Source organism: Nymphaea colorata, chromosome 9 (assembly GCF_008831285.2).
Source record: "Nymphaea colorata isolate Beijing-Zhang1983 chromosome 9, ASM883128v2, whole genome shotgun sequence".
Classification (NCBI taxonomy): Eukaryota; Viridiplantae; Streptophyta; class Magnoliopsida; order Nymphaeales; family Nymphaeaceae; genus Nymphaea; species Nymphaea colorata.
This window is the reverse complement of record NC_045146.1, coordinates 17974547-17992038: the sequence shown is the minus strand read 5'-3', so window position 1 is coordinate 17992038 and position 17492 is coordinate 17974547. Positions and strand designations below refer to the sequence as shown.

General features: G+C 39.7%; 1 protein-coding gene across 1 annotated transcript; it reads left to right on the top strand.

Moving 5' to 3' along the window:
- The first annotated feature begins 659 nt into the window (after positions 1 to 659).
- Positions 660 to 16893, top strand: LOC116260637 (uncharacterized). Its single transcript, XM_050079609.1, has 10 exons — positions 660 to 1093; positions 1242 to 1372; positions 2209 to 2442; positions 5770 to 6034; positions 7459 to 7645; positions 11973 to 12319; positions 14706 to 14836; positions 14963 to 15196; positions 16190 to 16442; positions 16696 to 16893. The coding sequence occupies exons 1-10, from the start codon at positions 823 to 825 to the stop codon at positions 16881 to 16883; spliced, it is 2241 nt and encodes a 746-aa protein (XP_049935566.1). The 5' UTR covers positions 660 to 822; the 3' UTR covers positions 16884 to 16893.
- Positions 16894 to 17492: the final 599 nt, after the last annotated feature.

Sequence of the window (17492 nt, the reverse complement as noted above, 5' to 3'; positions counted from 1 at the left end):
GCCTAACTCAAGAAAAGAACAAAACTTCAAAATGTCGTTTTAAAAGTTTTGGAGGATTTGAAATCTTATGTACTAAACTTGACTGGACAGTGATTGCCCAACTATATATTGAATGGCCGGAGAAGTTAGTAAGGTTCTTACATGAGTACGTTTACCACAGTAAAAAAGTTGGTCCCCTACGGTGAAATTTATATGTGGAAGCATTTTACGGTACTCCATAGATTTCTGCATTCAACGCGCCCATATATCCAGAGCAAAGTTCCCGAATTCTTTATAAGTTAGCCATTATAAAATAGTATGGATGGTTAAATTGGTGGGTTGGTGAAAGTTGGCCATTAGTTTCATTTCAGTAAGCGTCAAATGGTATATGTGTTATTGCATGTCATGCAGGTTTCGAACCTTAAGAGTTTCGGTCCCTTGGAGATCTTCCTAATTTCTCATAAGCTATTGAAGTATCCTACAACCAGAACTGCTTCATAAGAAAATATCACCTGAATCCATGGCCTTAAAATGATGGATCGCAATCTTAAGAAACCAAGCAGCAGAGTAAAAGTAGGAGTATGCCAAGGTGAAAGCGACTGCTCTTAGCGTCCACGCCAATAACATTGGTGCAGTTGGCATTGAACAGATCGAGACGATTCTAAGCAAATGGCAGCTGAAAAAAGGCCCTCCAAGCAAGTTCATAAATGAGGGAGAGAAAGGGAGTTACAACTACACAGTTGGAACATACTGCGTCCATCTGTTGCGCCTCTATATATGACAAAGGGTGCAGATGCAAAGTTTTGTCCGCATCAAAGGCAGTAGTACTACTACACCACAGAGATGGGGAGGCCTAGAACCATCCATAAGCATCTCCCGTTCCTGCTGCTGTTGCTGCTGCTAATGATTCATGGTCTACCATTATCAGAGTCTCAGCAGAATCTGTATAATGTCTCTGCCTTCTTCGTATTGGGCGACTCAAGCGCCGACACCGGCAACAACAACTTCATTCCAACTCCGTTCAGGAGCAACTGGCCGCCGTATGGGAGGGATTTCATGGGTGGAGTTCCCAGTGGAAGGTTCACCAACGGAAAAGTTGGTGCTGATTATCTCAGTTTGTTCCTTGATCTCATTCCTCATCTGTTCGTTTTATATATGGGAACAAAAGTTGTGGACAGAAATATTTTTCAGCTTCTGTAATCACTAGTGTCAGTTCCCCTGTTTTTTTCTCACCCTGTTAAGACTTTCTTGAATGATTACAGTTTCATACTTGGGGCTTAAAGAAACTATTCCTCCTTACTTGGATTACACCCTTGGCGACGAGGAGCTACTAACTGGAGTGAATTTTGCCTCAGCTGGCTCCGGTTTTGATCCATTGACAGCAAAAATCAGTGTATGTCTCTTCCTATCTCTCTTGATGGCGTTTGAATTTCTTGAATGTGGAAATGATGAAACGTGAAGGTGAAAAGAGATCACACGCTTCCAATTTTTTACCACTGCAAATATTTTTCAAGTTTTTTGCATTGTCGACATTTGAATGTGTCTCATTTAGTCGGGAAAGCCAAACCAGTCCTTCCCAAAAACATGAACATGGGTGTTCCGTATCAAATGCTTTTCATATAAATTATTCACAAAAGAAACCATGTTTGGAACCTCTGTACACGAGTTTGGCACAGATTTGCTGCCTGCCCTAAACATTAACTGAATTCTTACAGTAAACACTGCAAATTCAGAAAATTTCCCAAATGGTTGATTCAATCTCCTGGCTGAATTAACATGCATCCTCTGAACTGCCATCTGAAAAACATGATAGTTTTCCTCAGTTGTAGGAAAGGGAATTTACATGTCCAGAGAAAGAAACTCTCTCTCTCTCTCTCTCTCTCTCTCTCTCTCTCACACACACACACACACATACACACACAGGCACACACACAAATTCTCATAAAACTGGAGCAATAAAAGAGTGGTTGAAGATGCACCTACTCTTCAAGTGGTCGCAGTTCTTTCCCCCCTCTGTTCCCAATTTTCAAAAAGGAATCCTCATGGCTGCTAGAGCGTCAAACTGGAAGTTGCTTAATTGTGGACCATGTGGTGATCATACTGCTGGGGGCCCATAAATGATGCTATTGTTCTCTGTGGAATCTCATGAGCCTTGTGATCCTTCTGCGCAAGCATCGATGGTAAACAGTTTCACTAATTGGGTGTTGCCTTTACTGTTTCCTGGCGCAGGGCGTGATACCAGTATGCGAGCAACTCGACTACATGAAGGAATACATCTACAGAGTGGAGAAGATCTTGGGGAGGGAAGGAACTGCGGCGCTCATCAGCAACTCGTTGATCCTCATAGCTTGCGGCGGCAACGACTTCATCCTGAACTACTTCGTCCTGCCCGTGAGGAGGCAAAAATTCAACGTGGAGGAATACCAGGACTTTGTGCTGGAACTGCTGCGCCAGACGATCCAGGTACTGAAACGTTCTCATACCCCAACACCATTCTGAGCCAGTTCAGTCTGAGCCAGTTTAAACACTTGCTTGCTGGAGCAGGAGCTTCTTACAGCAACCTCAAATTCTACTTGACTATACAAAATCGAGCTCAAACTCAACTCGTTTACCTCATTTAACTTGTTTAATGTTAACTCGTGTAAGCATTAACTCAAATTACCATTTAACTCATGTAAGCATTAACTGCTTAACTCATGTAACTTGTGAAAATATGTTTTTAGGTTAAAAATTAAAAATCGGTGATTCGGTGAACCGGTTTTGGCAATATTATATAGATTACCGGTGCAAGTCGAGTAGAGTATAAAAGACTCGAGTTCCTGAAACTCGAACTCGACTTGTTTATCGTTTCGAGTATATTTGTAAGCTCGACTTGACTTGTTTATAAACGAGTCGAGCACGAGCCAAGTTTTTTAGAGTGAGTTGGAGTCGAGCCCGAGTTGACTCGGCTCGTTGTACAACCCCATCCACTCCAGGTGGTACGCCTGTGAAGCTTGGCTGATAAATATATACCGACTACTAGTACTTCACTAGGACAACCCCATATAAACAAGAATTGAAAAATACTTAGTATTTCCTGTATCAAGGGCAATGTAGTATAAGCTGGTGTCACATTCGCATCCATTTGCTCCTCAATACCGTATATTGGACAACATATATTATTGCCCGTATTAATACGCTCTGTTTTCAATATATGCGCCGATATAGAAGCCGTATTGATAACAATACGAAATGGTGGTAGATCGTCGATACCACTTTTTGATATCTCAGAAGTCGGTGAAATTTACTTGCTCCACTTTCAAACTCCTGCTCCCAAAAGCTCGAACTACAGTGGCAGTACTGTTCCACTTGGTTCAGCCTGTGTTCTACTTGATACACTTTTCATAGTCTCCTCTACCATCAAATTCCAGTGTGAAAGTGGTGCTCAATTTCTTCAAAATTTTCACTGTCAGAACTCAGAAGGCAACACCATGGCCGTAGATTTGACCATTCAATGGAAAAAGACGCTTCTGTGATCCTTTTGTTGCTCTCTTGCCCCATGTAGTTGCTCATTAATATCAAGGATACAGTGTTTGATCTCTTACAGACGTAAGGTACGTGGTGTCCATTAAGAAGATGACAGGTGCCATTCGAGCTCTGATCTCCACCAGTCATTACTCCCCTTAGCCATGGCCCCTCTGCAAGTCCATCTCCATTAGAGATGGAGAGACATTGATGGCCATCGTCCCGGCAGTTCACTGCGAAGATGCATACGCAGAGGACATACGTAGTAACTGCCTCCGATCCGATGGAAATGCTGGGGTTTTTTCTACAGCTTTTACAGTGAAAGAGAAGCAGGTAGGTTCAGAAAGGAGACGATGCTAGCAGTTGTACGGTGTGAGAGGCAGCTAGTAACTTTATGGCGACGCTATGAAGAGCCATTATCGTGGCCACCAAAGTTTGGTATGGTTAAATATGAGAAAGGCATTGATGATTTCAATGGTGTTGGAACAAATGTAATGGGCGTCGAAGCTGGGGCATGGGGCATTGATGATTACAGCAGGGCGGGGCATGGGCTCGGCCTGGTCGGATAAGAAGTTTTAGTTGGGTTGGGCTCGAGCTCGAGCTTTAGCTCGAACCCAGCCCTACTGCTTGCAACCTTGGCCCGGGCTCAGCCCAGCCTGACCTCATTATAATAAACTAGATATAAAAAATATAATGTAATAAAATATATGAAAATAATAAAATGTATATATATTTTAAATAAAATAATATTATAAATAAGTTATTAGGTGGAAGTAACTTATGGGTCAGCCCGATGCCCAACTTTGGGGCCAGAACCAGAAGGCCCGAGTTAATTTAGGACAGTAGAAGGAACATTAAGGTTACAGTACTTCTAAAAATGACTGAGGTATCCTAATATAGCTTTGCATGTTCTGGGCGGAACATACTATGCATTCTGGGAACCTATATGTTTATGCATTTGTGAAAGAATTTTTGGAAGTTATAATAGGCCGGCAAGGCTTATGTGCGGTTCTGGCACTGGTTTTCCTAGAAAGCGTGTTTTATATATATATATATATATATATATATATATATATATATATATATATAATAGATAAAACCCCATACCTATGTGTAGGCATTCATATATTGAGGTGATTAGATGTACTGTACAATGTCAATCTGGTTTACCTAATGGTATATGCATGAGACGAGTTTGCATGTAGTATGTATTCTATTCTAGCGTAGTGGTGCATTGAGTTGATGCATTGTGTTGCATCAGGCAGCCGTGTGATTGAATGAAATTCAAGATTGGATGCACCCAAGTTGGACTCTTGAAAAATATTGATCTGGGACTTGCTACAATGTGAACAGATTTTCACCTTTCTGTTGTGAACTTAAGAAAGAGAGCTAGCTGCTTAATTGCTGGAATCATCTCACCAGTTCTGGGGTTTCTTATGAACGTCCAAAGGAGCTGCAAAATTGAATGGCGGAGGGGGGAGTTAATCAGGGGAAATCAAATTTAGGTGGTTAATTATGAGAGACGGGTGGAGAGAGCTGATGTATTTAATGGTCGCCGCCGAAGAGGTAGGTGATCCCTTTCCCTCTCTCGCCTTTAATTTTTTGGTTGCGAGGGCATGGAGAGCTTTGTCTGATGGTTACGGAACAAGGAAAGCCACGAGATTTCTTTTGGTTCAGTTTTGAACAGTTGCATAGCCTTTTCATGGTGCTGGGGGTACCTGAGATGTCGAATAATCAAGTCGGAGAGTTAGAATCAAAATTTGAATAATTCCAATCGAATTTTCGATAGGTAAGAATTAAAGCATGCGACATTTTGTAGCTTCCCATGTGAACCATTTAAAATGGCAGCTGTTTGATCGCTTTCTTACAACAGATGGATAGGAAATGGTGGGAAAAGAACCAGGGGTAATCAAACAGTCGCTTTTAACTCTTGTTATCTTTGAAATTTTTATCGAAGTTGCAACATGATGATTCTGTTTCAAAGTGGTGGGCAGGGTTCTATTAGGAGCTATTTCTTACTCACTCTCTAGTGAGCTGAAAACGAACATAATTAAACGAAGCCGTGTACAAATGAATATAAACTATGTTCAATCTCACCATACCACCAAATCGAGCCAAGAAAAGAAAAAATTGGGTGTCCTTGATCCTTCAAATGCAGTAAAAAGAACTTGCTGTTGATTCTTGAATTCGGCCGAATTTGTGGCACAGCATTCAATCTCTACCTCTGTTTCTCTTTCTCTCACATACGACATGAGAGATGATCAGGCGATTGATTGCTGTTTGCAGAGGCTGTACGACCATGGGTTCCGAAGAATGGTGGTCAATGGTTTGTCGCCGTTGGGTTGCCTGCCCACAGAGATCACTACGCGCAACGCAGACGACGAGTCCCGCTCATGCGTCGAAGCCCTTAACTTTGTCTCCGCTCAATACAACACAAAGTTGCAGGCGCAGTTGGGAAGGTGGACCGCCGAAGGTCTCGATGGCGCCAAGGTTGCTTACGGAGACACCTACAACCCGTTTGTTGAATTGCTTACGTATCCTGAAAAATATGGTAAGCTACCCTTTTAATTACATTTGCTCACTTTCCGCTTTAAGATCAACATAATGTTCCATTCATCAGCCATATGTATATATTCAGATATTATTTAACGCATTGTATATTATGTAGAGTGTCTAACGTTAACTTAAAAACGAGATTACTCAAATGCTTGATTTTATTTCATTCTTTTACCTTAATTTTCACTTTTGTTAACACAATTGTGCTCTTTACACAACTAGTGTGGATGGGATCATTACTGCAAGTACAATTGATTTCTATCTTCTTCTTTTTTTTCCTGTTTATAAGTTATTTAAATCTTACTTGCTTCTATTTAACCATGTTCCTTTTGCTTATATAATTGTTTTACAAACATATCTCGCTTTCTGTTTCTGATTATTTTTTTATGTTGGTTCCTTTGCTTCTTTTTCTCGTGAACATTTTGTATCCTGATAATTGGTGTTTTTTCTTTTGACTACTGTTATCAGTTTTCTGGAACATGACTTGGGGCTAGTGGATGCATATTTGTCATTACTCATTTATTACTCTAGTTTCTGATGCACTAAAACTATCTATGGTTCATGAAAGAGTCTTCTGCCTTGGGAAACGGAACAGAGATCATGTCACCGTGACAGAAGGTTGTAGGATGTTACTGTAAAACACCAACTACCGGCTTCAGTGCATTAAGAAACCTGATAGGACATATATATGCGTGGACTTTGGTGCATGTGGTAAAAGACTAAGCCTACTTATCTCATTAAGCTCATTCAACTTTAACGTTTTGTAGCTGAAGCCATCAGAATTGTAAAGTGGACTAAGAGAAATTAGTTTGCTTTTGGCATTTATATTACACCCAACCAAATCTCTGAGAAAGGTATTCAGTATTGGTCGTTGGAGCTTGTCTGTTGAAATCATAATGAGCCTATTAAAAATTTGACTTTTTATATATTAGTATACCTACAAATCCATTTATCCCACTATATTTAAGAGAACATAGCACAAGAAAGCATTGAAAAATTCTATTGCATTGCTTATGAACTGTTAGAGCACTGCCCTTGAAGCTTGAAGTGGTTTCAACAGCCTTTCATCAGAGAGAGAGATGGACAACATTGGATGAGAAAGCTATCCAACGCGCCCTACACCCAATCTGCTCTCATTTGTATTCACTGTACCTAATCAATTAAAAGTCTAAATGTCTAGGAAGGAAGCTAGAATTTGTCAATTTTATTTTTCTTCTGTTTTGGATTATCTGCTTATCGAATACTCTATAATCAATGAAGAAACAGGAAAAGAAGTCTAGATTATCTTCACAATTAGTTATCAGAATTGATTTTCCCATGTTTAAGATATGATTTTGAGGTCCACATATATCAAAACTGCGTCGAACTTCTTTTAGTCGCAACCTTTTTCTTAATGGATCATGATTTTTGCAATTTCAGGTTTCCGGGAGACAAAAAAGGGCTGCTGCGGAACAGGTTTGCTTGAGACAGGCCCTCTCTGCAACCCACTCTGTGATACCTGCACGGATCCATCATCATACATCTTTTGGGATTCTGTACATCCATCCCAAGAGGCTTTCCGGCTCCTCTCCAACGATTTGTTCAGCACCTTTTTACAAGTTCTTCAATAATTCTTTTTCTTTCCTTTCAAGAGCGAACCAATGGCGCCTCGAATCTCAATTCCAGTAGAAAATACCAACGACTCGGAGCTCAACTATTCCCAAGCTGCCGTTGATCATATTGAGTGCACACCCAACAGAAATTAATCAATCGCTACAGATATTCCAAACCCAAAAAACTTGTGGATCCACCAAAATCCACATATCAATGCTACTGCTATTTCTGCAGCACAGATGTAATAATGACATTTAAGTAGAATGTATATCTTTGTGTCCGTGCTAACGTTATAGTGCAATTCTCTTCTTTCAGCAATGAAGTTAGCAAACCTCTGAGTTTGAGAGAGAGAGAGAGACTAATTCAACATTGCCAAAACTCTCCCAAGAGACTGTCGGAGAGGCCATGAACCAGTACAAGTGGTGAAACACTGCAAAAGAAAACAGTAACACGACAGAAAAAACCACCGGTCGCTCAAAAGTTGATCGCCTCCTCAAAGTGGCTTCCACTGGACCTCCACTGCTGGCGGCGAAACATAACCGACATCAAACATAATGTCATAGCAGATCCTTCTTATATTCAGTCGAGCACCTTCAAAAACCACGTCATTCCTTGCCAGCCATAATTCTCCTCCATAATCACTTTGCTTGCTCGGAGAGACTAAGCTCTAAGGGCCTAATTAGAACATCACAGGTGAAAGACTCAATCTGAACAGTCACTAAAGGTTGCCTCCAAGTATTTCTGTAGACATCTTGCATAACTGGGAAGTTTCAGAATAAGTGTACAACAGATTGTTATCCTTGTGGCCAAGTGAAACCCAACTCTTTGAAGCTTATCTTCAGTTTTCACTCTACTATGCACCATTAACCATGCAAGCATCTGAGATCGAGGGTTAGGGAGAGAAAGGTCTGCATTCATTTGGATCACATGAAAGAATCTGAACGTTAAGAAAGCTGAGGCAGCATTGATATCATATGGAAAGAATGGATCAGCAGTACTCCTGCCTCTCTCTAACAGCTGCAGGAAGGATCAAGCCAGAGGCAGGTCTGCGATGGCCCTTCACATGTCCTAGCTTATTAATGGTAGTTATGGCTTCAGCTGACACGAAAGTGGGCAGAGCCCCCACCATTAACGTGAACACTATTCAAGGTTCAGGCTGCCACCCATTCATTGTTTCATTCATTTATTCTTCGCCAATTTTCAGACTAAACAGTCATCTGTTCCCTAGAAGCTTGCCCATTTCCAGACTCCCCGCAGAAAAAGGAAAAAGAAGAAAGGCAACAACATCGCCAACAACGCCCACCTAATGCGACCTCCCTTTCATCTCCAGTATGCATGTCCGAGCTAGTCAATCACCTTAAAGGATGATTAATGTTGTTAATATCGACATTAGAGTGAACTGCCTCAAAGGACATAGCATAACTGGTTGAATTATGGCGCAGGAAGTTGGTTGTCTCTAGTTAGTAGGCATTATGTCTTTGCATACATGGTATGTTATCTAAGTTGAAGGGTACAGAGTTGCTATTACTGACACCGATGCAGGTGAAGGCTATAGAGGTGGGAGAGAAGGGGCCTTTGGGCTCATTCCTAAGTGGTGGGTTGTAATCGTCTGGCTCACGCAGGCACTTGAAGTGAACTTTCTTACAATGTGATACAGATTGTTTATAAATATGGTATAGAAAACCAGGCCAAACTTGGACTATTAACTAACATTTGTATTAGAGGAAAATGAAATAATTAAAATGATTAAAATTCCCTAAATAAAATAATTGGCAAAGATTGGTATTGGCCTGGCCTGGCCTGCCCCATTTCTTTCACAAGCCATTATGCCGGTGCTCATAGAGAAGGATCTAGGTTAATATGAATTGGCACATTTGTAGCTAGAGTAAAAACTGGTGCTGCTGCCAACATCAAGTTAAGAAGTACAGCCACAGGCACCTCTGAATATATGGGAAACGGAGACTTCTGGTGCTCAATTAAAAACTGTTGACCTAAGTCTCATCTGTCATTCTCGAGCTTGATACATTTCTGCGCGTCTCACTACTCCCAATGAGAAAGGAAAAATATTACTTTATAGAGTTGCATAGAGGTGTGAAGTTTGGGGCCCCAGTATTATTTTCGAAAGTTGTATGGGAATCAAACATTATTTTTCAAAATTTTTACAGGGGCCAAATTAAACATTTTCCAAAATATAACTACAATTTTTTTCCCAAAATTGTGGGGGGCCATTGTCCCCTGCTGGGTCCCCTTCCCTCTGCGCCGGATTGCTTATATAGAAAATGTGTTTGCTGATCAGTTCTATTTTTGTATTCCAATCCTTGCTCAAGGAAACGGCATTCGGGTCAAGAGACTTTGTGACTCGCTTGGTGGCACAAAACCCCATCTTTTTGTATTGAAAAGATAAACAAAAACTAATTCACATTAAGTAAACAACAGAAAAGAGAAACATGAGCCAATAATTTTATAAGGGGATAGCCAATATGAAATGTACATGCCAATTCAAGCCGACCCGGCTGATACTAACAACAGAGACAAACAGAAAACAAAGTGGATCTCAAGCTCCTCTTGGGCTACACAGTGAACTTGTTATTTGCTTGATAGAAAAAAATAAATAAAAATAAAAACAAATCCAAGGCTTGGAAAGAGTGTATGTTGGTAGGTGAGTTTAAAAGAAATGACGTTTGGATCCCAAGCTTAAAGAGCCAAGATCCACCTAAACTATTGGAGACAAAACCTGAACTCTAAATTGCCATGTTTCCCAAGCTAAAGTCTTTTTCTACCGTTATTTGTCTGTGAGCTCAGAATTACAAAGCGGCGGTGAAGCACCTATTTTCTCTCTTCATGTGGGTAGTAACATGTTCTTGCCCAAGCTTAATATCAACTTAACCTAACTACCAAGATTACACTTCTTTTAGAAGTATATGTAGACAAAATTTTAAGAGTATTGAAACATTCCGATATATGTGCAAAGTATTTTAAGCTTTGTAAGCTAAAATTCTTATTTATACATCCAAGTAATCTGATTCATTAAGTTATTTTTGTGTTGCAATCCATATAGATTTCATTTATACAGTTAGAGCTTTGAAAAAAAAAAATCTAAATCTAAATTGGATATCTAGTAGTTTCGTTTCAGCGCTTGGGTGAATATTAATTCCCTTACCGCCCTCCCCATCAGTAGTTTACAATGCATCGAATTTTGAACATTGAAAATCCATATTTTTATGCCCAAGAAATATGTCTTAAAATATTATTAATTTCTTCATAAATTAAGAAATGTTGCATAATGCATCGGCAAGGGCAAGATTCATGGCAAAGTTGGGCACCTAACAAGAACAGGTTACTGGTGGGCACCCGGTACTTTGTCTTACTCGAGCCCAGCTCAGACCCAAACCCCAAAAAAAGAGCACTAGCTCCATAATTGATCGGGCCGGCCCAAGTGAGCTCAATAAACCCGTATGAGCTCGATAAGCCTGTATAGGCTTGATAATTTTTTAATATTTATTATATATATATAATATTTTATTACCATTAGTTACACTTTATATTAAAATATATTTTTTTAATTTAATCGGGTTGAGCTTGGACTCGAGTTTTAATCGTTAGGTCAAACCTGGGCCCAAGTTTCAGGTGTCGGGCCTACCCGAATCTAGTTCCTTATTAGACATGTGCTTATGAATTGTCACCAATAAAGACTTTACAAATTATATTTCATCAAAATTTTAAAACTATAATTCAACTTATAAAAAAATCTCAACTCCACGCTTGTATACACATAACCAGCTTCTTTATGAGACCCACCAGACGATGTCCTGACGAGAAGAGGAGGACATACCGGACTATTGCCTTGAATGTTACCATCCAGTCTTACCAACAAAAACAGAAGCTTCCTGATATTTCATTGGTAAGCTTTCAACCTGTAAGAAGGTCCAACGATGCTTGAACAGTTTTACTTAACCTGAAAGTTCTCCAAAAGCTGAAACAATAAAAGATCTCCCACCTAAAAGAAAGATTATAACATCATCACCATGAAGATATGCCTCCAACTGAACCAGCTGGGAATCAATGTCATAAATATCTCTGAATGGATACCTCGACAAGCACTCTCAGTAACCAAAGGAAAAATACAACAACTATTGAATCTCCTTGCCAACCACCCGCAACATGGGTTCAGTCGAGAGTGAGACAGAGAGAGAGAGAGAAAAGAAGAAAACAGTGTCATTAATATTCACATAAAAACTGAAAAAGAAAGAAGTAAGTCAACACCAAAGAAGCCCTTGCATTCAACAACCGTGCCGTCGGTTTATATAAAGAGCAGTAAGGCAGGGAACCTTACTACGCAGAGCCCTTCTATCAGAGCAGGTGTCAGAGCCCACGCCCAGGAAAATGACGAGCCAGAGAGGGGTAGCAACGGCGTCCTTCGTGGCGGTGACGGTAATGGCCTTGGTCGCGTCTGAGCTTGCCGCCTTAGCGAAGGCCGAACTGGTGCATGATTCATGGCTGAGGGCCAGGTTAAGACGAGCCAACGTCAGCTGCCTGCTCGTGTTTGGGGACTCCAGCGTAGATCCCGGCAACAACAATGTCCTAAACACCACCTTCAAGAGCAACTTCCTCCCTTACGGCATCAACTTCGCCGGTCACAGACCCACCGGAAGGTTCAGCAATGGAAGACTCACCACAGACTTCATAGGTACCAACACTACCCTCCTTTTGTTTCACCAGTTTGGTTTCCTGGAACCAACGGATATTCAGATTTAATGGCGTGATTTGACAGTTTCCGTTTCTTTTCTTTTGTTAGTTCCCTAGTCTTCTTCGTGACTGGTTTTCTCAAATGTCATGTCGAGTTTATATAAACCGACGAAATGAAAATTCATTGAAAAAATTGAATGACAAGAAGTCGCAAGAAACACAAAAAAAGTCAGCAAAATACAAAGGAAACAAAAATATACAGAGAGAGGAAGGGAGATAGAGATCCCATGCCCATAACTATACTACTAAAAGTCGGTTGCCAAAACATTTTCTTTTGTATTATATGAACTTCAAATTATTTTGATGAGAATCATACGCTAAATTAATCATGTTTTTAAGTTCAACATGTTTTTATAATAATAAAAAATGGCCGGCTATTATGACATCAAATTTTCAATAGTAGAAAAAACAATGTTTTTCTTAAAAATAAGTAACTGAGGCATATTTTATATTCAAACAGTATTTATAAACACAAACCGTTCACATTTTAAAAACGTTTTTACTAAAAACTTCAGACGTATATCTTTTGTCCCTCACACAAATGGTATATATATATATATATATATAAAATGAACAGTTGTTAAGAACACCATGAATTTTAAAGATAATTTTTTAATTTTTAGCCATTAATATAAACAGTCCTATGTTGTTTTCATATGAGAAAATGCGAGTAGCTCAATGTATCATTGATGTTGGTTCTCCATCGACCAGTACCGTACCGAGCTCCGCAGTGCATGCATGATGATCATTAAAGATATTTTTCGTTTTTCTCTCTCTTCCCTTCGTTGAAGCTGTTGTCTTTTCCATGACTTTTGGACAAATTTCATGCAGTGAATTCCGCCATTTACAGACATTCGAGCTCTGCACTATTTCAATTCATTGTAGAGTAGTCAGCTTATTGAAAAGATATGTACACGTACAGACATGCGCAAGTGTTACATAAGCTTTTTCATATACTGTTCATTCGAAGTAAATTAATCTAATTTTTTTCTAAGGACTGTTCTTGTTAAGAATGTCGATGTTAAAACGAAACTTTAGCATCCGCAGTTTTTCTAAATCCATTGTGATGTTAAAATCAGGTAATGAGCCACTTATGTTTTCTACGTACATCCTCCTTAGTTTTTATTCAAAGGCCTGCATGTCCTGCCATTCTCTGCTAATAGCCAATCTAAGTCAAAAATACATTGGGGTTAGTCAAGAACTTAGCCACTTATGTTTTCTATGTACATCCTCTTAGTTTTTATTCAAAGGCCTGCATGTCCTGCCATTCTCTGCTAATAGCCAAACTAAGTCGAAGAATTATTGGGGTTAGTCAAGAACTTAGCCACTTATGTTTTCTATGTACATCCTCCTAGTTTTTTATTCAAAGGCCTGCATGTCCTGCCATGCTCTGCTAATAGCCAAACTAAGTTGAAAACTTATTGAGGTTAGTCAAGAACTTAGCGTGACATTCCTATCTCCTAGCTGTATCTTGCTTATGAAGATACCTCAAGATCTCTCTCTCTCTCTCTCTTTGTTTGTGTGTGTTTTCGGCATAGTTCTTATAACTTAAATTTCTCCTTGTCCTTCTATTTTTCGTCAAATTTCTTAGTCTTTTCAATGGACAAAAAATTAACCTACACTTTATATATATGAGTCACTCAACCACTATCTAATCCATGAAAGCACATAGATAATTAAGAGAATAACAAGAAGAAAAAAAAGGTGTAAACTAATATTATGAAAATGTCCATCGCCTTCTTTTTTTTTTTTTTTCTCGTAATGATTCATTATATTGGACCAGACATTCACATTAAATTGCTGAAGGACTCTAAAAAGCTAGAGTCGCCATTTAATTTTTCATATATATATATATATATTAGAGAGAAAAAAATAAGAGAAAGAAAAAAAATACGATCATAGAAGGCTTTGGTGTGACTTCATTATCTCATTAATGGCACCACTGATAAATGAAGCTTAGCAGCCACTTGAAAGTCAAAACAATGTTGGGTGGTGGAGGGGCGGGCAGCAGGTTCAAGTAATCAGCCATTGCCATGTAGCACGGAGGGTAAATGCTCTTCATATTCTCCCATCATCACCACCACCACCCCCTCCTTAATTCCACCCAGCTTCCAATTACACGTGGTTGGTCCACCACTGTAAAAGTTGTTCATCATCATCACCATACATCAAATAATGGAATATGTTGACAGTAATGTTTGATAGCAGGCCACTGTATAGACCTGCTGGTGTATAGATAGATATATATATATATATATATATATATATATATATATATATATATAGGAGCGAGTATGATAAGGAACATGATGTGTTATATACTGCAGCTGAGGCACTTGGTCTTGGAGATGCAATCCCCGCATTCCTACGGCATAACCTCACCAAACAAGAATTCTTGCATGGATTCAGTTTTGCCTCTGCTGCCTCCGGTTATGATGACCTCACAGCTAATCTCCATGTATGTCTCTCTCTCTCTCTTCCTCTCTTTGTGTATATATGTATGTAGATTTATATAAATTTATGTGCGTATATGTATATAAGTTTAGGCAATGCATGATGTGGGAGATTTGATGTATTCTACCAGGATGTGCTGCCCATACGGATGCAAATACAATATCTGAGGCACTATATCGTGCAGCTAAGGAGGGTGGTCGGAGAGACGAGGGCACAGCAGGTGATAAAGAATTCCATAGCCGTCTTGAGTTCAGGGACCAACGACTTCATCGAGAACTACTTCCTCAACCCTGATCGCAGAAAGCAGTTCTCGGTCGACCGGTACACCGATTTCCTGGTTGAATGCATGGCCAGAGACATCCAGGTCAAATTCTCGGCACTCAGAGTCGATCGTAATTTTTATTTGTTGGGACACTCTCCCTCGTCGCCAATAACCCTTTCCTCTAAACTGCAACGCATTCAAAAGAACCAAAACCCATTTTATCGGTCGTTTTTCTTCGTCAGTCTGATGCAATTTGTATATATGGTTTTTTGTCTTAGGCAATTTGACTGCTTTAGATTGTGTACATATGTGTTCCTCAATATGTGTTCCTCAATGAGCCATAGCATAACTGGTTGGAGGTACGTACGGACAAGGTGTATCGCCTTATAATTGTTATTTTCCTATCATTAAAAACATTATCGCAATATTCAAGTTAAAGAGTATACCAGCAGGTGGAATGAGAAGTCTAGTGGGTTGTTAGCATTCTGCTTACCCGAAATATAAGCAACCGTGATGAATCCATCAACCATTGAACACAAAATAAGATTGTAGTACTTGGTTCACAGACAAAGTCTTTTGGGCACGGCATTGATTTTGTTTGGTACAGTAAATGTTACTGCGTTCATCTCCTGGAAGCTGGTTAGTTGCACACAAAACTGTGCATATAGGTGTGCAATGACCACAATACCCTTATGAAAATAGAACTTTTTAAAAGGATAAAAGAGAATTGTGAGAAAGTAAAAAAAAAAAAGCTAAAATGTCCACTTACTGTAATAAAAAAAATTCAAAAAATGTCCCCAACCCTCTTTCGTGCATTACTTGTTGTGTGCACACAACACAATCTTTCATGTTCGGAGCATGGGAACACGTTGTGTTACCGTGAGTTCGCCGTGAGTCCTTGTCTCAAACATGGAACACTGAGAACGTATTTTTTTTGGCCTTACACGAACACCGCGTTCTGTGGCGACCTGGACTACGTTACACAGTTGATGCAGCACCCTTCTGAAACTAATATTGTTTCATTTCATGGGATTTCTCACGTCATGGAAGAAGCTAAGGTTGCATTTCCTGTCATGTTAATTTATCTGATTACAGGAGATCCATCGATTAGGAGGAGAACGATTTGCAGTGGTCGCAGTGCCTCCTTTGGGGTGCATGCCCCTGGTGAGAGCCCTGTATGGAAGGAGCAAGTGCGTTGCTGAAATCAACGAGGTGGTGATGGAATTCAACTCCAAGATAAAAGCCAAGCTTGCTACCGTAGATCAATGGCTGAGTGATCATGTGAGAGGAGCTTTTGTTGATGCCTATACTGTCCTTCTACGTGCTGTGGAGAGCCCCACCAGATACGGTAAGCAAATTACCTTTGTGCTTCCACCACGACCACCATCACCATCTCTCTCTTTCTCCCCATCACCATTTCATGCATAGCTTCCTGTAACATTTTCATTTACTGCTAAACTATGTTCCCTTGATAAATCTTCTTTGGAATGACCTGTGGATTGATTGGAAGAAAAGAAAGGTTTCTTTCCCGACATTGTTTACTTTAGTTCTTCTATTGAATGACCGACGGATATTTTGAACAAAATGGTTCCATTCTCCAGGTTTCTCAGTATCATCAAAGGGCTGCTGTGGGAGTGGTGTGATGGAGTTTGGGACGACTTGCAGGGGGTTGAGCACATGCAGCCAGCCATCTAAGTATGTCTTCTGGGATGCAGTGCATCCAACTGAGAGCATGTATCGCGTCATAGCAATAGAAGCCATAAAAGAAGTCTACAAAATCTTGCTGTAAAGATGTTGAATCTCCTCTCCTTTTCATCCTTCAATAAATTTTTCTATTGCAATCTCTAAAGTCTGTAACCTTTCCCTATGCTTGTGTATGCAAGACAGTTCTGGAAGCATGATATGATACTGGACTTCACATTCATCCGCAAAAGAAAAAATAATTATATAACTTTATCAACCGATTAAACTTGGTCAGTCAACAAACTGCACCTTCAATATAGTCGGTGGAAAGGAAAAAAATGCTCAGTCATAGATAATTCGATTTCTAAGCAGTATTGCATGGATGGACTTTTTGGATGTGCACTGGGGGGTCCTTACACTAATATCAACTCTACAGACCTTTATTAACCAAGCGAAAAGCAATAAATCACACCCTGCTTAAGTTGATGCCCTTACATCGTGAACTAGTTCAAAACTAAGAAATTGTAAATAAACAGTTCGAAGAAAATGACTTCTAGAACAACTGCAAACCATTCAATTTGATGGTTTCGAGTCATATTGCAGTATCTATTACAATGAACATTGCTTTGATGTTCCAATGAATTCCAATTTGTCAGTGATATATATCCAATATCCTAGAGACCGTAAAGGTAGTTTTGAACGTGCACTACCACTA

Coding starts and splice junctions, on each gene's coding strand:
- LOC116260637 (XM_050079609.1), top strand. CDS start 823: ATGGGGAGGCCTAGAACCATCCATAAGCATCTCCCGTTCCTGCTGCTG. Junction 2,443..5,769: donor TGCTGCGCCAGACGATCCAG/GTACTGAAACGT, acceptor TGCTGTTTGCAG/AGGCTGTACGACCATGGGTT. Junction 16,443..16,695: donor GGAGAGCCCCACCAGATACG/GTAAGCAAATTA, acceptor TCCATTCTCCAG/GTTTCTCAGTATCATCAAAG.